Source organism: Carassius gibelio, chromosome B25 (assembly GCF_023724105.1).
Source record: "Carassius gibelio isolate Cgi1373 ecotype wild population from Czech Republic chromosome B25, carGib1.2-hapl.c, whole genome shotgun sequence".
NCBI lineage: Eukaryota > Metazoa > Chordata > Actinopteri > Cypriniformes > Cyprinidae > Carassius > Carassius gibelio.
In genome coordinates this window covers 9,733,379-9,759,185 of record NC_068420.1, presented here as the reverse complement: position 1 = coordinate 9,759,185, position 25,807 = coordinate 9,733,379, and the positions used below count along the sequence as shown (strand labels likewise).

Sequence of the window (25,807 nt, the reverse complement as noted above, 5' to 3'; positions counted from 1 at the left end):
AAGGTGGTATTTAATTAAAATTATGAAATGATTTTTATGTACTCTGGTACATACGGTACTAAGGTAAGTTTCAGTACATATTTAGCATACGTGACATACAGTAAATTTCATTTGAACATCAGGCTTGTACCTAATTTAGTATAGTGTAGAAAATTACAAACTTTTGGTTTAGGCAAATATGAACAACAAATTGTTCTGAATTCTTCATAAATGGTGATGTGAACTGACCTGTTGAATGTTAGTAGACACATGCTAGTTTAAGTTTCAGTTACAAAAAGTCCCTTTGTTTATGTTAGCATATGGACAGCGTATGATTAACTATGAAAGCTGTAGTGCTTTGTACTGTTGTTCAAACAATTTAGTATTCAGGATTTTTTGTATGAAATGATTTGACATGTTAATTGCACTAATTTCGCTATTTGCTTACATCAGCATGTTGTGATGTTTCATGCTTTGCATGTATTAACTAGTGTTTATATTTGTGTATGATATTAGCTTGTTTGCATAGCCCTCATTTAGAGTGATGATGAGCACAGGCTTCTAGGGTTGAGATATCATTACTCTCTCAGCACTCTATCCGATCCTGGCCACATTCCAATCCAGATCTTTATTCCCCTCTGTAAGGGCAAGAGGCCAGCCGCCATTGTGTGTCAGACAAAGCTGTTAAATACTATCTCGGAATGTGTGTATGCTAGAGAGAAGCCTGTTAAATACTGAGTACTGTACACAGAGAAACATAGGGTCAATGCCTTAGCCCTGTACATGTACTTACTAAATAGATTTTTACTTGAATTGACGTTCAGTCTTTTACCTGGGTGTAAGTTTAAACAACTTCTTCCGGAAGTTATTGATGCTCTTTGGATACTCCTCCAAGCTCCTGGCCTCTTATCTGTTGAACCACTGAATACATCTGTCATCAAGTCCTGAAGGTTTCAAAACAAGGCTAGGGTAATTATGTTTTTCATTTCAAATTCAATGACAGAAATAACAATGTGTTTCCATCGACAATCTATTTGACTAACCACTTGAACTTGAAACTGCTGAATGATGTGGCACAATCGCAGCCAATTAGACAAAATTAATACACAGCTATTCAAAGTAAGGTTTTGAACCAATGAGATTTCACTGTGGGTGGGGCACCTCAACCTTCTATAGTACATAGTACACAGTGTTAGATAGTTAGATTGAACTGTAAGTTAAAGTCTGTGCAGTTAAATGACACATAATTCCAAAAAAGAACTGCTGTGAAAATCCCGAAAGAGCCTGACAACTGGAGCAAAGCCTAAAATAATTAGTTTGAAAGCTCACACTTCAGTTCATAGGAGAAAAAAAAATAGTTTAATTAACACACTCAGATGGAACGGGGATGTGGAAGGTCAGTGTCTCTCTGTCTGTCTTGCTCTTTTCTCGCACTAACTCTCATGTTATTTACAGAGTACATTAAACCCTTCCTTAAAAGCTGAATGCCCAAATAGGTCAAATCATGTAACGTCGTAAAAAAATAAGTTTACTGTGGGACATGCTTTATATTAAAAAGGGATATATTTCACCAAGTCTCTCCTGTGCAGAAATTATAAACAAATTGCCGATGTTTAGATTTTAATACTTTATTGGCTGATTACGATAAAGAATTAAAGGGAGATGTGTGTCGCATTCTTGTTTTCATGTCCAACCCCCTTCATGGAGGGAGAAAGTCGTCGACATTACAGCTGTGACAATGAGCGCTTATCAGGATCAACTGAACACTGGATTTTCAAAAGTATGTGAAATATGTCAAGTTCACGCATATACTCTTTAAAATACGTCCCATAGTTTAACACGTGAGTTTGTTATTGTGGGGACATTTGCACCCCCATAAACATGACTCGACAGAAAATGAAACATGATTGGTTGTATTACCTGTCAGCCATGTGACCTCTTGGGTGGTCCTTGACTATTCAAAGTGGCTATGTTTCAGCATATTATATATGTGCATTATGTCTTAAATAGACAGTAGCCTAATAAACCTACTGCTGTCTGTGTGATTAATGTAAAGACAGAGAAAATCTCTCAATGCTCTTGCCTGAATCACTTAATAACTTTAATTAGAATCCATGTAAATTTAATTTATACAGTCATGCAGGGTTTTAAAGTTAAACTTAGGTTTTAATGACCATTTTGACAACTGATTGATTAATGCAATACTGTGTTTTTTAAAATGTGCGGAGTAATAGGCTTGTTTCAGTCGGGATATTTTTGATAATACATCTCAAAATTTGGAAGATCATGGTTCAGATCCTAGATTGTGATTTTGGGACGACTGCCCATGCCTAGTTACATTACGTTACGTTATCATTCTTTTGTGTTTATCTGAAAAAAAAACAAACAATGAAATCAAATTTAACCATAAATTAACACAAACTCCATGATTCTGGAAAGTGGAAATTAGTGAAAAATGCCAAAACAGCAGAACTACTCTCACACTACTGAAAAAAGGTCAGTAGTATTGTAACACTGCTTCTCACCCCCTGGTCATTATGGGTAATAAAAGGTCAGCTTCTGATAAATAAACAGACGAAGCTTTGTCAAATCATTTGTGGTGGGGGAAGGGGTGTAAAATGAACTGGGGAGAGAGGGAGGGATGTGTGTGGAGTGGAAAATTAATTAAAAATGCTTCCCGTAGGACTGAGCGGCCCTTTAATTAAGGCCTTTCAGTATGTATGTTCAGCCCTCTTATTATCATTCAAGAGCTCTCTACACTCACAACGTCAAGGGTAGATGCTTGTTTAGGGTTTGCATGATCGTTAGCAAATCGTTAATGTGTCCTTAAATTCCATGTCTACTATATGTATTGGAACGTTTATGCATTTTTTAGTTTCTTATGAATTGCCATAGTGTCCCAATAGAGAAAAATATTTTTAACTGTAATAATATTCTACAATATTACAGGTTTTACATTACTTTTGATTAAATAAGTGCAGCCTCGTTGAGCACCCTCGTTCAAAAACTGAAAAATCCCATCTCGCTGGTCAGACATCGATTTCATGGCTTCCAAAAATAAAAACGAATAGTTCATGTGTCAGCATTCAGAATGCAGAACTATGTTGTCCACCCAAATCATTCATGGATACTGCTGCAAAACAAATCATAACAGAGGTTGTTTATATATATACTGTAGAAGTGTTAAAGAAACAGCAGAAAAAAAAACATTCAATGGGACAGTTATATACAAATGGATTTCTAAGGCATACTCTTTAATTTGCTCTGCTTGTGTTTTATGAATGAAGCTCAAAGAGGAGGATTCATTGTGTAAAACTAAATTACTGTTTTTAGTACAAGAAAATTTCACTGTAATTAATTATGCATAATTTGGGGAGGAGGGGGTTAAAATGCTGCATTAAATGCTGCAAGATAGCAAAATGTCCCCCTAAAGCTTGAAGATTGTACAGCAATCAGTGCTGTCTTTCAACAGTGAAAGACCGTGACCTGCTGCTCCTGCTGTGGTCAGCTCTATTTGCAAAGCATTGTTAGTGTAAAGTACTAGCTGTCTTCAGCTGTAGTCATGTCTTCGCTGTGTGTGTTATCAGCTCAGCGTTCAAGCTGCCAGTAGGAGTGGATTAGAAGAACTGGAGGAAGTTCATTAGACAGCCAAGCCTCTGTGTGTGTGTGTGCGTGTATGTGTGTGTGAGTGTGTGTGTGATGGACTTACTGAGCAAGCCGACAGTTTCTCCTTTGGGCAAATAATCTTTAACCTTATGAGAGATCTCACAAGTGGCAGACACATTCCAATTAGCACACTGCTCATTAGCATTATTTGCACACATAATCACAACAAAAAACCTTGCATGAATTTTAGATCAGATAAAAATTCGTCCAAAGTCAGACAATACACTTGCAGACACTTAAGATGACATTTAGCAGTCAAAAGCAATACCAGTGAAATTTCACATTTTGCGACATACATTTCAATGCAACAACAAAACTAATATGCTCTTTAACACATTCTGTTTTTATGTTGCATGGTAGAGGGCTTAAAGGAACAATTCACCCAAAAATTTACATTTGCTTAAAAATGGACTCACCCTCAAGCCATCCAAGATGTTCATGAGTTTGTTTTTTCATCTGAACAGGTTTGGAGAAATTTAGTATTACATCACTTGCTCACTAATGGATCCTTTGCAGTGAATGGGTGCCGCCAGAATGAGAGTCCAAACAGCTGATCACAATAATCCACATAATCCATATGTCTCCAGTCCATTTTTATCCATCCAATTATTCTTTTTTTGACAAAATGTTGTATGATTATTATTAATGACATAATGAATAGCTGTCCCAAAGTAAATAGCACATTTTTTTGACCCTGGAACAACATTTTAATCCAAAAATGTAGTCTTAACCATATCCCTACACCTAAAACGAACCCTGAGAAAAAGATAGATGAATGATATTGATGTACAGTACAAGCACCAAACACTGATTTCTAAGCCTAAACTTCACAAAAACTATAAACTGTGAAATCTGATTGGTTAATCACAATGTTGTTCCAGGATCAACAAAGATGTTGATTCAGGAACATGTGCACTTGGTAAAATCAGGTTTATGAGCATTAAAAAATAGTTGGCTGTCATCTAATTCTTGGTTCTTGGTGCTACCGGTACTATAAACATATTTATTTTACTTTTTATTTTTTATTTTTTCAACCTTTGACATCCCTATAGACACATAAAACATTTTCCACCCATCTGAGTTCCTGCCTTCTCTAGTCTGGCAGTGCAACACACACACTTAGCCAAGCATGGATAAACATTTGAAATATTCATACACAAGGACACAGGAAGAGAAAGAGGGGCCATAAAACTATGGAACAGAGAAAGGCAATGAAGCTTAAGAACGCTGTTTGATCCAATGCAGTGAGCTCACGGTACAGACCACATGGTCTTACCCTCATTAGTGTAATTAAATCGACAAATCAGCTCTGAAAAACAATGACATTTATTATCTCCTGCTGCTGAAATGTAGAATTTGCACTTTGCGGAGGACTTCAGGATTTGGAAGGAGGTTGAGAAACTGTGTCCAGCTGTATTTTAGCACTCAGCACTCTGAATAGGAGTCCTTGCGAGCCAGTGTAAGTCATTGAATGATTTACACTGAATGGGCCGTCTGGGTGAAAAGAGGACAGAGATGCCAGTGCTGCAACTTGCACAATATACACAGCCTACAGAACAAGACAGAATAGAACTAGAATAGGATAGAAAAAAACAAGCAAACATATTTTTCAGTCAGATCTTTACACACTCTAATTTTTTATGTTATTTTATTGAAATGTAATTGTGCATGCTACATTTCCCTGTTTTTCCTTAAAATTTAGATTTACTTTGTCTGCCTTTTAATAAATGCTACAGTTAATTGAAATAATTAATACATAAAATATCTAATTAAATAATTAAAAAACACTGTTGAATGTAATCTTAAGCAAATCTCAAAATTAAAATCCATTGTTCATACTTTGCACTGTAGTATTGTGATTCCTAAATTCAACAACAGATTTTTAAATGATTACTTCAGTTTTATATATAAACATCTTACTAATGTATTTTATAGACATTTATATCAATAATTAATTATATTAATATAATTATTTCTAATATATTATATGGTAATATGTATAAAATGACTGAGCTTATGTGTGTACATATGTGTTTATATTATTATTTTATCGGTATTGATATTTTATTCCACATGCAAATTTGGCCTATTTTAAAATTAACTGTACTTTTGCTCATTTAATGTTGACATACAGGAAATAGCAATAAAATAACACTGTCAAATTTAAACACACACACACACACACACACATATATATATATATATATATATATATATATATATATATATATATATATATATATATATTTGCAGAGAGCTTATGTGGGTATATGTGTGTGTGTGAAAAAAAGAAAAGAAAAAAAAACACCCTTCCAAAATGGTACGTGCTGACTTTGCAGCATTTTATGCACATAAAATTTGCTCTCCACTTACTAATCAGTTTGTCTTTCTGAAATATTCAGTCACTAATGACCCAATATAATGCATGAGCCAGAAAATAAAAACAAGAAGAAATGGGGGAATGTAGTGCGGCTGGTTAAAATGATGATACGAGCAGGTGTTTTGAAGGGCTCAGAGGTGTGCAAGCTCTGTCCCCAGACAAACCACAGACAGATGAAAGGATTCTAGAGTGTTATGACAGAAGAAGCTGACAGAGAAACAGTGCAACAGTGCTCAGGGGTGTTGACGGCATTTCATAACTGATCTTGCGTTTCTGAAACAAATTTGATGTGGCAAAGTTCTCACTCTTCGATCTCTGTTGTCCTCCTGCTCTATTCCCTCAGGTGCAGGTGGGAAGCTCTGCTCAGGATCAGCGGGTTGTTGGATATATCGCTTGTACTCATCTGCATGCTATTGAAGGTGGGTGTCTATGCACACACAAATAGAGCAGACAGATTGATATCTCATATATAGTCATAACTGAAACTATGATGTCATAGAGACGTAAATGGTCAGTTTGCACACAAATGTTAAATCTGTCATCATTTACTCACCCTCATGTCTTTGTCCACACACTGGAAGTCAATGGTAACCTGAACTCGGGAGACAGACAACACAACAGTGCTTTCAGATTCAGATAATTTTATTTCAGTCTCATCGAGTTTATAGTATCTATGCTTCCTTCAAATACACATTGCAATTCAATGTTAGCCAGAACAAAATGATTATATATTATACATGGTTTTCTAAGCTCACTGTACATTATATAAATACACACATCCTGTGAGAGCACTAATTTAATGAGCAAATAAATGTACAGCCATTTGCATTTGCACCACGCATGGAAAATGTGTAAGACTGCACTGTTGCATTTTTAATAACTGAGGCTTATTTTGCTGTGTTTATATAAGCTGTTTGATCGGTTACATCAAGGAGCTGTAAAGACCGTTACATGGTGTGGATGGAGACTCGAGGTCTATAGAAGAGTCTCTTACAAAACAAAAACAAACACTCTCTTTTTGTTCTTTGTTCTGTGATCTCTGCGCCATCTGTCATAGGAAATCAACATGTGCCGTTGTGAATAATTAAAGGTGTCATATGATGCGATTTCAATATTTCCTTACTTTTTAGAGGTTTACAAGCTCTTTGTGCGTAAAAAGAAGATCTGCAAAGTTGCAAAAACTAAAGACTCAAATCCAGAGAGATATTCTTTATAAAAGTTAAGACTCAGCCCATCTAAAACAGCTTGATTTAACACACCCCCACATATCTACATCACTGTGTGGGAAGATTTGTATAATGCCGCCCAAATGTTCACGCAAAGAAAGAAAGCATAACTTTTATTCTCGCTGTTGCCTCCGCTGCTATGTCTTGGAGAAGCTGCATTTTTCTTTGTGAAAGAGAAACTACTTTCATTGGCCTTCCAAAAGAGGACACAACTAGAAATCAGTGGTTAAGTTGTATTTACAACACTGTTACAGAACAGTTCAACCCAAATATGTGTGCAACACAATTTACGGAGGATGAGGACTGTTTCTTGTTCAGACCGATGAGCTTTGTAAAAAAAACCTATGCCTTTCTGAAAGGCAGGGCATAGAGGAGAAACAATAATGTACAGCATGTGGACAGTAATGTATTTTTGCCCTTAAACTGCATAAACACATTTCATTACACCAAATACACAAAATAATGTTATTCTTAGCAAAATCATATGACACTCTTTGTTGAACCAAAAAAATCTGATTTATTCCTATTTAATGATACACACTGTTTTTTATTATTATGCAAGTATGAACTAAACCACATAATTGCATTTTCAGAAAGACCAATAGCATGAAGTTTATCTAAAAGTGAATATTGATCAACTAAATCATAAGCTTTGGATAAATCAAGAAAAATAGCACCTGTGAGTTTACCCTCATCGACAGCTGTTGAGTAGTAGTAGTATTAATAATATTAATTATTATCATGCCTGTTAATAATTTAATATAATATAATATAATACAGTATTTTATTATTATGAATTATATATTATTAATTATTATGTTTTGTTAACATTACAATTTATTTTCCTAAATTTCATATATATCTATATATATATGATTCCTATATTAAAATATTATATCCATATTAAAAATATATCAAATATATATAAAATATTATATAAAGAATATTATAATATATACAAGTTAATGATAATTTCAGTAATAATATATGTTAAATCAATTAAATTTTTATATGTGAAATTAGACATTTAGTGCCCGTCCGGAGCTATTTTTCCAGTCAGGACCACAAGCTTGAGTGGCTTTTTCAGATTTTATCCTGACACACACTCGTAACCCCCCGGTGGTGTTGCTGTAGCCTGACTGGTGCGGTGATGTCGAGTGATCCTGACAGGTTTGTCCTGACCCCACTGCTCGTTTGCCGTACCTCTGAGTAGATTTCCACACAGAGCAGGGAGTGTTCATGTGAGTGTTCATGTGCAACCCGTAGAAAACGACTCCTCTTTGCTTTATCTCAGTATCTTGTGTCATGCACGCACACCCGATTCACCACTTCACATGCAAGGCCTGTGACATCACTGCATGTTGACCCCTGTTCTCCACGCCGATTAATCAACGTGTCCCACTCGCCCACAGGGTCCCGGTTCCCATGGCGACATGCTCTCACGATCCTGGCGTCAGCCCTATTTAAAGCTCACGGTCTATAGCGCTCATTTTTTACGAAGACACTCTTACTATTCTGGGATCCACCTACGCCTCTGTGTGTCTGCCACCCATTCTAATTATAGAGCAGGGGCTATTTCAGGAGGATAAATGAAACATGAGGGAACGAGGCAAGAATCGGGGATGAAGGCAAGAGAAACCTAATTATGCTGGAGATGATGCTGGACAGGGACTTTCAGGGACAAGAGTGGTTCAGTTAACAGAGGAGGCAGCTTCGTCTCTGGATATTCTCAATCGCGTGTTTTCGCCTGTCACACTCTCTCTGTGTGTGTGTGTGTGTGTGTTATAGACTTTGACAGTGCGGAGGTGGATTTAAGTTATTCTCCTGATATACACACATGTATATGAGGCCGTTCACTTGTCTTGGACACACTGAAATGTGGTTTCTTATGCTGTATAGAGATTTCAGAGAGATTACATGATTACATATGATTATTGTTTTGGGGCCTGGAAATGCAGGAAATTTTCCATTATTCCATAAGATCACTTATTTTTGTTCACAAAGACTTCATTTGCATGTCAAGTATTAATTTAAAGATGTTTATATACTTGTACTGGAAAATAAAATAAAAGTACTAAAGAAGATATAAAAATGTTTTCAGTGCATGAAACATTTAATGCCATATCTTTATTTAACACTTTCTACTATGATTTAAAACTTTTCAAGACCTTCATTTTCAGAAAGGAAAATACAAACGTACAGACACCTTATAATATTATTGTTTGTATTTTATTTTATATGTTGTTATACAAGTTATACTTTTGCATTTTTTTCATTTTTTTCATTTTTTCATTTTGTTGTAATTTAATTATTTCTATACTTTATTCTAAATAAGACAATATTAATGGCACACATACACTACCATTTAAAAGTCTAGGGTCAATAAAATGTTTTTTTTTTTTTTTGTGTAATGCATTAAATTGACAGTAAACTTGACAGTAAAGACATTTACAGTACAGTGTTACAATGTTTTTTATTTTAAATAATCACCACTGTGAATTTTCTATTCATCAAAGAAGTCTAAAAAAATGTGTCATGGTTTCCACAACAATATTAATCAGCACAGCTGTTTTTTAACTTTGATAATACCATGATAATACCTTCAATACCATGACCGTGGTTTCCTTGAGCAAGGCATCGAACCCCCAACTGCTCCCCGGTCGCCGCAGCATAAATGGCTGCCCACTGCTCCGGGTGTGTGTTCACTGTGTGTGTGTGTGTGTTCACTGCTCTGTGTATGTGCACTTCGGATGGGTTAAATGCAGAGCACAAATTCTGAGTATGGGTCACCATACTTGGCTGAATGTCACGTCACTTAACATAATAACAGTAAATGTTTCTTGAGAAGCAAATCAACATATTATAATGATTTTAGAAATTCCTGAATGTGACACTGTAGACTGGAATAATGATGCTGGGAATTCAGCTTTGCATCAAAGGAATACATGCATTTTAATATATATTCGAATAGAAAACAGGTCCTTTAAATGATAATAATATTTCTTAATATTAATGTTTTTATTGTATTTTTCATTGAATAATGCAGCCGTGGTGAGCATACAAGGCTTCTTTCAAATTTTTTACCAACCCCAAACTTTTGAAGTAGTGTATATTGCAAGTTAACCAAATTTTACCATATATAAAATAACTGACTATAGTTTGGCCAATCAGAAACAAGAAATCAAGTAATCAGTAACTGTAGTGTAGTAACTGGTGCATAATCAGTAACTGTAGTGTAGTAACTGGTGCATAAATTACACACTGCTGCTTTAAGATATTTTTTTAAAGGTAATTGTTTACCACCAGCAACACACATAGTTCTAACTTCAGCAGCCAAGAGAAATGCAATTAAATTGCTGTTCTTTTTCTCTTCTCTCTCTCTCTCTCTTTCTCTTCTACACCTTCCCCTGTCAGCTCCACCAAAGCAGAGGGGACATTTAACAGAGGATCTACTCTGTTCCTTTGCTTCACTGCTCTTTCGCACTCCTCCTGTCTCTGTTTTCCCACCCTAGCCTCATTAAATCTCTACATCTGCCATAACTGCCTCAGAACGAGTCGTGAAAATGTGATAGACTGGAGGCACCTCAGTGTGACGCTATTTCATTTTATTACATTGAAATCAAATGAGCTGTTTTGCACTATGCGCTCTGTGCACAGTTTATTTAATAAGACCCACCATAAAATGAAATCCAGGGTTTTATTACATTTGAGTTCTCAGGTATTGTTTGTGTAAATCTGTCTGCCTCTCTCAGGTGATTCATCGGTGCGCTGCGAGCAGTTGGATATGCTGCTGGAGTGGGGAGCAGAGTTCAAGAGAGCCACCTCGGGTCCCTCAGATGAGGAGAAGGTTCTGGAAGATCAGGTGGCCTTCGATGTCATCCTCGGAGACCTCAACTTTGACAACTGCTCCTCAGGTACCAGCATTATCTCCTTACAAAGCCCTGGGAATTTTATAATAAAGTAATAAACAACAAAATTGATTATATCTTTAGCTACAGTACTTACAGATAAGTATATGTATCAGCTGGGTTTGACATATTTTAGCATTTTTTAACTCATACCATGATATTTACCCCCCAAAATACTCATGTCTTGAAACATTGAAAAAATGCAGCAAAATCAATATTAGAAAAGCCACTAATGTGTAAATATTTATGTTTGTGTACATGTGTGCGTGTGTGTGTGTGTGTGTGTGTGTACACATATATATATATATATATATATATATATATATATATATATATATATATATATATATATATATTAGTGCTGTCAAAATTAGCGCGTTAACGCATTCGATTAATTTGAAATATTTAACGCGTTAAAATAAAATAACGCAATTAACGCGGTTGCAGTTTTTTTTTATTTCCAGTTGTGGCCTATGTGTGTTCAACGTGCAAAGAAATATGGATAAGACCAAGGAAGGACTTTTAGACGGAAAGTTTCAGTATAAAACTCTGCCGGATTACTCTACAGTCTGCCACAAGAAACATTACTCTTCATTTAGTCTGCCACAAGAAACAGCAACATTAAAATCATGAACTCAAATGTCATTGTTTAAAAAAAAAAAAAACAATGACTGTTGTAACAGTGCGTAAATCAGACCTTTCTGTAACGCTAACGTTAATAAGCTTAAACGAAATAATTTTGTAGCGGAGTATTTTTTGTACACAGTGCCGCGAACTGTCAATCACTCCTGTGCGCGTGCATCACTGTCCTCCTCACAGCTGCAGCAACTTGCGCTCTCTCTCTTCATCAAGCTTTAAAACAAAAAGGGGACAAAAAGATCATATTGTCTTTGTGCATAGGCTATAGATTAATTAGATAAATAAATATCTAAATTTGTGCCTTGCCGTCTACGGTATTTTTTTAGAACTTAGAAAAAAGATGCTGCAGCCAATGAGCAGCCAGCGGGGGCTGCAGGACGACTCAACCTCCGCAGACAGTTTTTAATGTTTATCAGACAATAAATACTCAAGATTTTGCTTTAGTATAACTCACAACGAGTTTCACACACCTTCTCCGGCCACGTTGAGTTGTTGACACTTAACAGCTGGAAAAGCAACACATGCGCTATTCACTTGTATAACTTAAGGGTGAATGGGTAATGCAGTTTCTGCTCTCGGTGGGATGAATTAGGAAGCTTGCATTGTGAAGGGCGCTCTGAAAATCGGCGGTGCAGGTAAAAGATTAAAACCTCTATTAAAACAGATGTCCAAATGAGCGTACCGGTACGCTACAAGCACGTTCTGGGCGCACGGAGAGGTGGCGGTACGCTCAAGAGCTATATTTGTAAGTGGCGGTACTGAGTACTGGTGCCTACTGGCCCACTTAAAGCACTGGCAATGACTATACTTTGGAATTTTTTTGCAGTCCACTTAGAATTCAACATGGAAATCATTTTGTTTTTTTTTTCATTGGCATTGATTGTTTTGAAATTCAAATGGTACTTACATGCCTGTGTTTTTATTTCTGTAATAAATATGGCTTTCAAGCCAACAGTTAATTTGGAGGATATTGATGGTTTATTGCAGGTATGTTGTTTACATGAGAAAATCTGTGTTACAAGTTAAACAAAAATTCCAATAAACAATCATATTTTGAATTTAAATATTTTGAATTTAAATTTAAATGTCTTGAGTTTACATTAATTATTTACATTTTACATTTACATATCCAAAAAGTTTCAGTCTTTTAATTGCGATTAATCGCGATTAATCGCGATTAATTTTTAAAAATTGTGCGATTAATTAGTTAATTTTTTTTAATCGATTGACAGCACTAATATATATATAAATTTACTACAAAATATAAATTATATGAATATATATATATATATATATATATATATATATATATATATATATATATATATATATATATATATATCCTATATTTTATTTATATACTATATTTTATGGTAATAAAATATTATATTAAATATAATGTGTGTTTGCATATATAGCCATTTTACTGTATTGTATTTTACTATATTATATATTATACAATATTTTATTTATTTTAATATATAATACAAAAATAAAATAAAAACTTAAACAAAATATTTCTTTATTATTAACATAAAATATATATATTTATTGTATTACCATATTCTATTTATATTAAAGCTGCAGTCTGTAAATTCTGTCTCTTTGTCGCCATCTATGTTTGAAAACCTGGGATTGCAGGTCTTTGCGGAATTATATTCCATGCGTGGGTTGTGATCCAGTGCAGATTAATCTGTTTCTGTCAGTTACTGCGCCGGTGTGGATTTTCACTGTATTTAGTAATCACAGATTCTAGCATATGTCTTGGAATATATGACCCAAATAAGAATAAGAATAAGTAACAAATCTGCTATGCTTTGTTCTGACCAACTGAGGAAAACATTATTGCGCTACCAATTGATTGATTAGCTCATAGCACATCAAACTCTTCAAGTTATTATTATACTTTATTCTCAAATGAATAATGTTAACAACATCAGCATTGCATGACTGACTATGAGTATAGTGTGTATTAGTATGTCGATTTCAATTTCTGTACAGTCTAATCTCTAATTGTCTCATCATTCGAATTTCATATTAAGCAATTCTTTTTACCCAAAAAAGCAAACTATGCTCCGATTAAACTGATTGTCTTTAAAATACACATCTTGTTTAAACCCAGGCTATCTGTAATCAGAAGCACATAAAAAAATGGAATTTAATTTAATTCACGTGTTTCATATAAAGTTTCTTGATTACAGTCCACAATCAAAGTAGTTTTTTTTTTGATTTAATTATTTCAGCTGCTGTGGGAATAGGCTATAATTGTATGATCCGCAGGATCCTCACATGCGATAGCCTAGTATCCAGGACAACTTATTTGTGTTTACAGACGTTACATAATGACACAGTGCCATGCACGAATTTCCTGCAAAAACCTCAATTGTAACAATTAGAAAACATTATTAGAACTTAATCCTTGTGAATCGAGCTAAAGTAAGGCGATGGCTTCGAACACTTATGTACTTGCTCAAATATTGATTTTGGATAATTTTTTAACCAAAAAAACTGCAGCTTTAAATTTCCATATTGAATATGAGTATATAGCCATTTTATTAAATGTTATTCAGTATATATATATATATATATATATATATATATATATATATATATATATTTGTAATAAAAATGACAAAATGTGGAAAAACTTGGCAGACATTGTTTATTATGTTTACAATAAACAGTTCTTCTTGTAAATTATAGTTTTTTTTTTCAGTTTTCATTTTTTTTTTATATTTTAATTACTATTAATAATAACAATATTTTAATCTTTCACAGTTTCTTTTTGAATGTATTTATACTTTAGAGTTAGAACTATGCATTTTACAAAAATAATACTGTATAACAATAATATTCAGCTTGTTGTGTATGACCAGAAGGAGGCAATATAACCCTTTCTGAAAGACTCTTTCTTTCTTTCTTTCTTTCTTTCTTTCTTTCTTTCTTTCTTTCTTTCTTTCTTTCTCTCTCACACGGTTTCTGTTTGTGTCTTTAGAGGATAAGCTGGAACAGCAGCATGCCCTCTTCACTCATTATAAAGACCCCTGTCGTCTCGGTCCTGGAGAAGACAAACCGTGGGCTTTGGGTGAGTTCAGGAAAGACCTTCTGCAGGCAGTGCCACGAGAGCTTGGGTGTTGTGGCTTAGTGGATAGAGATCTTCACTTGTGGTTGACCAATGTGGGTTTTTCAAGAACTGATGCAAATGGTAATATCTAGAAAGCAGCGTGCTGATATGACAGATATGCAATTATTTTCCTATTTAATATATAACATACATATTATCTATAGGCAGTTCAGACACAAAACATTCATCAGCATGTTATATCAACATCAAGATTCAAATGTGAGATTTGAAGGCAATTACTACAGTTATATATATTTGTTATTAAATAGTTTAAATATTGTATTAAAAAATGTAATAAAATATTTCATTATGGCCATTTTAACCTTTTACACACACACAAATAAGATCTCTTATAACATGGCAACAGGCCTTTTTTCGGAAGTGTCTCGATTTCTGTGAGATTTTAAAGTTGCTTCCATGTCAGAGCTAAATGAGTTGTCACACGGCTGTGCTCTCCGCGGCCACACACAGATGGTGCACTAGATGAGCTGGCAGGAGACCATGAGAGAGGTTCTTGCCCAGTCCCGCATCTGAAATAGATCTAACGGAGTGCAGGCCTTTAATGACACTTCTGAATTTAGTGGCCGTCATTTATGGGTGTGTTCCACTTCTCTTTTTTAGCTCACCCTGTTTTTTCTCTCCTCTGAGGTTCAAGGCCTGGTGAGGGAATGGAGATCGACACTCTGAATAGATGGAAAGATAACAGTTTTGTTACTAACCTCTAGAACAGGGGTACTCAACCATATTTAGTCCATGACCCAACCTTTATTTTTTTTTTTGGTTACACAATTTTTGCATCCCATACTAGATTAGATTTCAACTATACCATGGTGTTCTTTTGTATGTATTTTGTTAAAATATTAATTCTATGACTAAATACATTTTAAATGTACTTTATATTTTACTGTCACTTAACAAAAAAGTAGATGTGTTGATTTGACATATATGTGTGTGTGTGTGTATTAGTGCTGTCAAAGGTTTAATCCCCCAAAAAAACATTTTTTCTTTACATAATATGTATTTTTTTTTACTGTGTATATTTATTATTTATATATAAATGCACACACATACAGTATATATTTTTCAATATTTACATGTATATATTTATATTAATATACTTTATATTATATATAAATAGATTTAATATGTAAACATAAGTTTTCTGAAATCCATGCATTTGTGTGCATTTATATATACATAATAACTGGTCACAAAAAATGTAAACAAAACCTTTTTATTTTGGATGGGTTTTATTTTTGGAAACAATTAATTTTGATCACAATTGATCGTTTGTTTTCATTTTTTTTTTTTTTCAAAATCTATTTTAATTGATCTTTACTCTCACTTCACTATTTGATAAAAAAAAACCTGGCTGTGTTTGTTTACAGTGAAAGTACATCTGCAAAACAAGGATTTATCTGACTTCCTCATGAAAAACTTGTTCTGTCTGAATGCGACTATAGATATTCAATGAAGTTATTCATACTTGTTTACCATTTTGTGATTTTGTTATAAATGATAAGCCTTTCTCACTTCAGTAGTCTTCATAGTTTATAGAGGTCCCATAAGAATCCTTAAATAAAGTACAGTAGTCACAAATAGCACCTTGATGGAAAGTACTGTAAGTACAATGGGCCTGGTGAGGATAGGTTATGTGCAGATGACACATTAGATACATTTGTATATCAGAAGCACAGTCGTGACTCATACAGATTTCCCTTGAGCTTATTTTAACTTTGGTGTTACTCTTCAGCGGTCCCAGTCGGTTTTGTCCCTCTAGTTGCTCTCAAGAGACCTTGACTGCACAGAGATGTCAAATATCTGCTACTTGAATGATTTAAGGGTCTTTAAGTGTTTGTACTTTCAGGGTGGAAATGTGTTCATAATCTATATCTTCAGTTCATATAAAAATGATGTGTGTGTTTGCATGTTCATATTATACAGGTACACTGCTGGACACGAGTGGTCTGTATGATGAGGAAGCCAGCTCACCAGAGAGCCTACAAAAGTAAACTAAACACAAACGCAAATATATGTATATAGATTACGCATTCACGACAGACACACTCAGTCAAACTGCATTGGTCTGACAGGGTTATGGAGAATGAAGAGGGGAGAAAAGAGTACTTGGTGTTCCCTTCTAGCAAGAACCATTGTCCCAGCCAGAAGGGGCGCAAAATCCCCCTGAAAGGCAATGGTAGGAGAATCGATTACATCCTTTATAAAGAGGAAGGCCTGCAGCCAGACTGGAAAGTGGTGAGTTCTGATTAATACTACTTCCTTTTTCGAGTGAATTATGCAAATAATAACTAAACACTGTGACTAATATTGACAGGGAATGCAGAAACACAGGACTGCACATGGGAGGTCAATAAACAAATGACCTTTATTTGGAATAAAATATAATCATACTGCCTGTGCTGTATCTGTAGTATAAATTATATATAATTTGCAATAGAACATACTGCACTGGATATCATATCCTACCATTTTTATCTTCTATTTCTATTTTATCTTCTATCTATTTTTTTTTTACTGGATGCCAAATGTATTATAAAAATAGGTCATATGACAGTGTAGCATCCTGCTTTTGAAATATTAACTTTATATTCAAAAATAAACTATTAGATTTGCCCAGTGCTTCTACTGTAAATAAAACAGATGTGTATGTGTGTGTGTGTGTGTATATACTAATAAAAATTACAAAAGCACATAACGAAATTACTTCAAAATAGTTAATGTAGAATTTTAATAAATGCTAAAACAGTATATACAGTAAATAATACTAACTTTATAATTTGCAACTACAAATTTATATCACAAAATTTTGAGAGAAAAAAGTTAGAACTGCAAGTTTAAATCTAGAAATTACTTTTTAAAATTTTCTATTCAGTGGTGGCTTCCCTGGAATTAAATAATTTGTCAAGAAAAAGTTCAAAAGTAATTTAAAACTCTGCATTTTAACATATGAAATAAATATTCAAATGTACTGTATTATATATTAGGTTGACTATTAGTGTGCAGCTGTATTATCTTGGCTTTGTTTATCACACTGGAAAAGTTGAGTGCATGCATTATGGGATATGTTTTGTGTCCATCTTACTGAACATACTTTCATATATGCATTTCAAACCGAATGATTCATTGAACCATTCCTATTACATTTGGAAATAAAAGAGCTTAAAATGTGTGAAATATGATGTTCTTAGTGCCACTGCTCTCAACAAGCCAGCCCAAATGACGTAACAGGCACTGTGCTGTCTGCCCAGTGGCATAACGTTCGGGGAAGGGACAAAGGACAAGGACTGCAAAAGTCCCTGCAAAAACCTCCCTTTTTTGGGGTGCGTCAAAACATGATGAACTTATAGCAACGATAGCCAAAGAGATAAGAGATAGTCAAAAACATCAATTATTGGCAACATTAGGAGCATTTGGCATTTCCATTTAATGTAGGCCGGTTACATTCCAGTTACATTTTTCTTTGGCCTATGATTATTATGAAGTTACCTTTATTATTAATGAATTTGCCCTGCAAAACCGCATAACTGATGTGCTGCGAGGATAACAGAATATAAGGCTATTTACTCCTCAAACTAAATGTTTCAAAAAAGGTATTTTAAAACAGGTCTGTTTTCAATTAAATATAGGCCAATAAATTCCATTATCGGCATATGTTGAAATAGAATCGTCTCTCATCGTCTCTGAGAGAATAATATTAATGATATTAAGATGTTCACCTGCATAATTCTTGTGTGATATCCATTGTCTTGCGTTTATGATTTAAAACAGAAATATTTCCGAAAAAGATAAATGGTATCTGACACATCTGTTTTAATTCACATATTCACAGAGCTATACATTTCTATATGATATATTTCTTGCTGTTATTTTAATATTTATTAAAAACTTGATTTTCACCCCTCAAAGGATATAGAGGAGTTCAGCTTCATCACTCAACTTGCTGGATTGACTGACCACCTCTCAGTGGCTGCAAGATTGATTGTGTCAACTGGAGAAGAGGAGACTTAGGACCCGGCCATAATTAAAAAAAAAAAAAAATCAATGCCACGAAGAAAGAGGTGAGAGGCAAAGCGAGAGAAGTGAGTGAAAGGAAAAACAGCAGGAGGAGGCATTCGTCAAACTTCCCGACAGATGAGGGCAGGGTGATTGAGAGGGTTGGTAAGTCATAAAAAACGATGGATGAGATAGATGGAGAACACAGACAAGAGATGGGGTGAAGGGAAGGAGAAAACCACCAATCAGCTCAAAGCAGCATAAAGGTGTGTGATTTTGTGGACCTTGGTTCTCCATCCACCCCAGGACTCTGTGTTTACATCTGAACTGAAGAACAAAATTAAAGATTTACTCACCTTTGCACTTCTGAAGCTTCTCTGGGGCCCTTCAAGGGGCAGAGGCCATTTTCTGGTGCCATGACCCGGATATCCGAATGAAGGCTGTTGCATGGAAGAATGCATACATTGACTATTCCGGTTGTCCTGTCACACAATAGGGACAAGGATGTGTACGTCTGTGTGTTTAAAGTTCCACCGCAAGATCTATCCCTCAGCATTCTTCAAAAGACCTCAGCAAGTGTCTTTCTTTTCTAAAGTCTTTCTAAGGTTTCTATGGCCTTGCGCCATCTTTTTAGGGAGTTTATATACTGATATACAATACTGATCAAGGTTGCATTGTATGGCCTCATGTAACACTAAGTTAAATGATTGAGAACATGTTTTGTTGACCGCTGGGATATCAAGTCCTGAAGTATGGCAGGGGATGTCATCGCTCAAAACTATGGGAAAACTGAGCAATTAATGGGGATTCAACCTCAGACTGTTGGTAGATGCATGTTTCTCAGTGCACTGCCATGTTTGTCATGGCCTGCATGTTTGACGTGAAATCCTGTGACGCAATCAACACAGGGTATTTTTCGCACACAAGCCCCCTCCCCTAACACTTTTCCTTCTTGCAGTATTGCTGTGGCTCAATCACAGGAGAATGATGTCGTAAAGGGCATCGCATTTACACTGTTTACATATTTGAGCCAAGATTGTCGTCCCCTGCAAATGTTTACACACTTATCAGGCAATGGTACCCCAAGAACTACCCCAGGTAGACCCACTGAAGCTCGCTCTTCATGTGTTAACACAATTGCTTTTATACTCTCTAAAATTCTCTTGTTATAAGTTGTTATTATTGCTAATATTGTTATTATTATCATTATTCTTATGATTAATATGATTCGTAGATTTGACATGTGCTTTTTACAAATGACTACATTCCCCATGATGCTTTAATCTGCTTTTTGCTGTGTTATAGGTTTCAGCAGTGTAGTGTAGAGCTCCGCCCTGTTTTGACTGACAGACTAATTGGCCAATCAGTATGCCTATAAACAACTTTAGAACTAAATGCTGTGTTCCGTTCAGTTCTGAATGCGCTAGGGAATGCAACTGAAGCACCAGATCCAAAAGGCATTATATGTGTTTTTGCATATGTATTCTCTGTAGATGAGGAAATACATGCTAAAATACTAAAATAATAACAGAACATATTTTTTCATCAATGGTTTGAAAGGTTTTGAGCATGGAGAGTAACTCTTAAGAGTTGGATCTTGTTAGTGAATCAGCATCAAACACGATAGATACTTTTTGGTCAGTCAAAAACATATAGTGCATGCATTGAAGTCCGGTTCCTGAATAATTGACTCTTTTGAGCAATAAAGTTGAAAAAATTGACTGTTTTCGATTGACCAAAAATAACTTATTCAAAAGCTTCACTTATATACATAGCTGATTCACTAAAAAGAACAGACTCTTAAGAGTTAGTGTTCATGACAACGTCTAGTTAAAAAACACATTTTACATGAGTTTTGTCAGTATTTTATAAATATTAATAAATAAAAGATTTCATGTTTTTGTTTATTTTTTAATTTTTATTTACTATAGCCTACAAGGTCAGAAAAAAAGAACTGAAAAGTCATTAAAAAGTGCGTAAAAATATTTGTACATTTTATTGTATTTATTCAGCAAATCATTTTATTTGTTTAATGGAATAAGTTTGTGGTTGGAAGCCAGTGATAGAAACATCCCACGTCAAACTTTGGATGAAACGCAGCACTGATCTAGTCCCAGTGCACCCTCAAGCCACTAATTTTAATCTTGCACATCATTCTTCAATCAGGTCAGTGTGCCATAATAATTAACCCTATCCAGACCCACCAGTACTAATGCCTATAAGGGAGCACAGGTTATGATTCTGATTATCTCTTGGTAACCCATGTTCATTTAATTTGAAATAAAGCTCTTCCTATCATATCTAAACTGACGTCATTTTTCAAGGACACTGTCAAAGGGTCAGACAGGGAGGGATGTAGTAGAGATGCATGCAGTTAAATAATGAAGCTTCACAATTTCTCACTCTCATGGCTGTAAATTTAAGATCTTACTGTTCTCTATATATTGTTTTCGAAACTATGTACTTTTTGTTGTTTTTTCTCTTTTCTTTTAAATTTCGAGGAATGCTGCTTGCTTCAAGCTTTCAGCTGGTCAGGCTCTCAAGGGGAAACATGGAAAGGGAAAAGCTTTCTCAGTGTCAGCTCTTTTTAAATGCATCTTGGTTCTGCTTTTTATTAAAAAATCCCTCTGATTCAAAGTGTGTGTTTTTATTATTAGTTAAAAATATGTTAAGAGTTTTGTTTTACATTTTACCAGTGGCATTACCACACCATATAAATATATATGATTTTTTTTATATATATGTATGTATGTATGTGAATATTTATATATATATATATATATATATATATATATATATATATATATATATATATATATATATATATATATATATATATATATATATATATATATATATATATATATATGGTGTTTCTTTGATGAATAGAAAATATTTATTCAAAATAGAAATATTTTGTAACATTATAAATGTCTCTAATGCCATTTTTGATCAATTTTATGTATCCTTGCTGAATGAAAATATAAACTTATTTATATATATATATATATATATATATATATATATATATATATATATATATATATATATATATATATATATATATATATATATATATATATATATATATATATATATATATATATATATATCTTACTAAGTAATGGTAGTGTATTTCCAAAATGTAACACTTTAAATTAAAAGTAATCCCGCATAATTGTGTACTGTCCAAAGCTTTAATTTTACTCATTCTGTATTTCTGAAAAAATTCCACAGGAAGCAGATTACAAGGTTGAACCAATGAGTGTTGAATGCAACATCATTTTAGGAAGAACCTGTTGTAACAAATGCTTCAAAAGCAGACCGTCGTATATCTCCTGTAAACAACTAGACACCTAACTGGTTTTAGGATGGTTGGCTATGCACTTATTCAGGTTTCATACAGTAGAAACACGAGCCATTTATAAAATTCACACATTTGAATTCAAGTATATCAATACATTTACATAAGTATACATTTACTTCACCCTCAATTACCACAAACAGGCTATTATTTTCTTCTTCTTAAAATTAAAGTAAAAATAATCTCTCTAAAATGTGTTTTAAATAGTTATGTTTATTATGTTCAGTCATTTTATGTTGTATCCAGCCCAGGTTTTCATGATTAAACACATAGCAGCAGAATAAATGGCTTGTACTGTAGCACTGCAAGTGTTTGCTGTTCGAACAGAGCAAGAGCTCTTATTATGACTGATATCATTTGTCCTGATCTTAATTATAGACAAAAAGAAGATGTGATACTAGCCGCGACATTTACTTTCTTACAGGCTCCATGATCTAAATTAATTGTTTTAAGCTGTGAACCTATGTTGGCATTTTTTAGGCTCTTTTATTTATTGAGCCACGCAAGTACACACCCACACACACACAGACACACACACACACACACACACACACACACTGCTGTTCAAACCTTTTGGATTAGCAAGTTTTTGCATTTATTTGAATGCAATTTTTTATTGAAATTTAAAATAACAGTTTTCTATTCTAATATACTTTAAAATACAATTTATTCCTGAGAAACAAAGCTCAATTTTCAGCATTATTATTCTCAGTGTCACATGATCCTTCAGAAATAATTCTAATATGCTGATTTATATTCAAAACAGTTGTGCTTCATATTTTTGGGGGACCTGTGGTACTTTTTTTCATGGATTCATTGATAAATAAAAAGTTAAAAAGAACAGTGTTTATTCAAAATACAAATGTTGTTACAATTTAGACCCACTATTCAAAAGTTTGGGGTCAGTAAATCTTTCTCCTTTTCTTCTTCTTCTTTTTCTTTTTCTTCTTCTTCTTCTTCTTCTTCTTCTTCTTCTTCTTCTTCTTCTTCTTCTTCTCTTCTTTTGTGATAAATTAATATTCAGCAAGGATGTTAAATGGATAAAACGTGATAGTTAAGACTTCTATTTTGAATAAATATTTTTATACTTTTTATTCATCAAAGAACCAAAAAAATACTGAGCAGCACAACAGTTTAAAAATGGATGATAATAAAGTAATGGCTGATGAAAATTCAGCACTGTGTCACAGAAATAATTATGTTTTAAAGTAGGCTATATTAAAAAGGAAACCAATATTTGTATTTATGTATATATTGTATTTTGATCAAATAAATACGGCCTTGATGACCATAAGAGACTAGTAAAAAAAAAAACATAAAAATATCTAATACCCAAACTTTTGAATGACAGTGTATATATAAAAATCTATATTAATGCACCAGTTAATGCACACACAGCAAAATAAAAAAGAAAACATAAACATCGCAAGCAGTGTAGATTAATTCGACAATAACTTACTCATATGACTCAGTTCATTTAATAAATCATTCAAAACTAATCAAGAGAGCCAATCTAAATGATTCCTTCACTGAACAAATTTACTGGATCAGCTTAATTGTCATGGTTGCTAAACTGCGATATTAATGCCAACTAATGTACAGCTTATTAAATTGCCCCAATAGATCTTCATGAACGAGTTTCCCTGATAGGACTGTTTACCTGATATAACATTCAGTACTAAAGTACTGGTCTTGTGCACGACAGGAGCACTTGCTTCCATTTCAGTCAACCTTAACTCTAGTTCTTCAAAAGCTACAGATAATGCAGCAGCTTGTCAATTTTAACACTGCATGTAGCGCTTGAGGTGTCGATATGCACATTTCCTCTCTCAGTGATCTCATTTCGCATTTTCCTGTTTCGCTATTGTAATATTTTAGTTTCTAGTCACTATAATGCACTCCCTGTACTAAAAAAAAACCAAGATATAATTCCAAAAATACAAACGGTTAAAGGAACTAAAACTAATAGTCTGCCTAGGCATGTTGATCTTTTTCTGCAAAATTGGTGAAATGAAAACAGCCACAATGTAACATTAGTTGGTCATGTAGATAGAGAATATCTATGCAATAACCTGAATTTAGTATCTTCTTACTTTGTTGCAACTCAAAGTTGTTACTGTAGCTGTGGAGGTAGAACTGTGAAGAACTAGTGATTTTGTGTTTATGTATCCAATGTTGTTATTCTTTCTTGACTGCATCAGTAACTTCTCAGCTACTCTTTTAGTTTAAATGGTCATAATAATAATTTTGGTCATAAAGAGGAAAGCTATTGACAGGCGATGAGTGAAACAGCATTTCAGTCAAACCCCCTCTGTCATATTTTAAGTACTAGTTTAAACAGGTTAATGCATTTTGACATGAACAGGCCTTAGAAATGACCACCTCTTATGCACTTGGTTCTGCAAGATATATTTTTATTTGAGAAATAGTACATGTTTGTAGGATAGCCTGTAGATAAAATCAGGGAACTGTAGGCCTTTATTAAGCCTTAATTAGACCTCTAGGACTCTGAAAGCAAGGCTCTTCATGGTACAGGAAAAACACACTGAGAATGAACTTTCATGTTTTGTGATACAATTAAAATAATATATGTGGTGTTTTGACATGGGCTTTTATAAACAGACCAGCTGGCAGGGCTCCACCATTAAAGAGATGCCATGAGTTTGGAGATAACAGTTGCAGGTCAAGTGGGGGAAGACTGAAAGATAACCATATTACTGCTTACTTGTGAAAAAAATTATATGACAGTGTTACGATGGAGATGTACAGCTGGCATCTCACCTGTATTGTCTTGAACAATATAGTCTAATCTTTGGGATCTGGAACTTCCCGACTTGAGAGATTTTTTTTTTTTTTTTTTTGCCAACCGAGAGGACTTTTTTCTACAATATAGAGAAGTTAAAACTGTAATTTCTATCTAATATGTCACTGATATCATGTAGCATAGTCTTACATGTATCATATGCTTTAATTAAGTTAGTTTCCCCCTGGAAATTAAAACAGAATTAAATCTTCTTTCTAATATATTGATATGTTTGTGTGTTAATGACAACCAATATAATGTTACATAATAATGCATTGCAACGTAAGACAAGTACACTTTGAAAGTTATTGTAACATTTTCTATGTCTTTTATTATTTAGCCTATTTTACTGCTGTCTCAGCTACAATACACGAAGAAGCTTTAAAAAGTCCCTCCGATAATTCCCTTGCATTTTCCAATACAAATTACCAATAGGCTATTAAAGGGATTCCTTTGAAGCTTGACAAAAAACAACAAAGGGATACCTTTGTTACATAATCTAAAAAAGTCCACTGGGAATTGCTCGGATAAAATTAGTAATGGATGCTAAGTTATTTCCTTTTGATAAGACATGATTTAAAATCACATTAGCTGAATAGTTCTGGAGAATACAAAACTGATCTGTGAATCATCAGGAATGTACCTTAACATAATTGGTTCAAACATACTGACATATACAGGTGCTGGTCATTTAATTAGAAAAT

The 25,807-nt window shown here is 34.0% G+C and overlaps 1 protein-coding gene across 3 annotated transcripts in view; it reads left to right on the top strand.

Annotated features, from left to right (window-relative positions):
- Positions 1-21,573, top strand: part of LOC128014702 (sphingomyelin phosphodiesterase 3) — a 42,575-nt gene extending 21,002 nt beyond the window's left edge. For all 3 annotated transcript variants that reach the window (XM_052598407.1, XM_052598410.1, XM_052598408.1), the window contains 6 exons: positions 6,369-6,444; positions 11,004-11,165; positions 14,794-14,883; positions 16,867-16,930; positions 17,016-17,178; positions 18,850-21,573. In XM_052598407.1, the coding sequence (XP_052454367.1) occupies positions 6,369-6,444; positions 11,004-11,165; positions 14,794-14,883; positions 16,867-16,930; positions 17,016-17,178; positions 18,850-18,951 (657 nt within the window). In that variant the 3' untranslated portion in view covers positions 18,952-21,573. The remainder of the gene's footprint in view (positions 1-6,368; positions 6,445-11,003; positions 11,166-14,793; positions 14,884-16,866; positions 16,931-17,015; positions 17,179-18,849) is intronic.
- Positions 21,574-25,807: the final 4,234 nt, after the last annotated feature.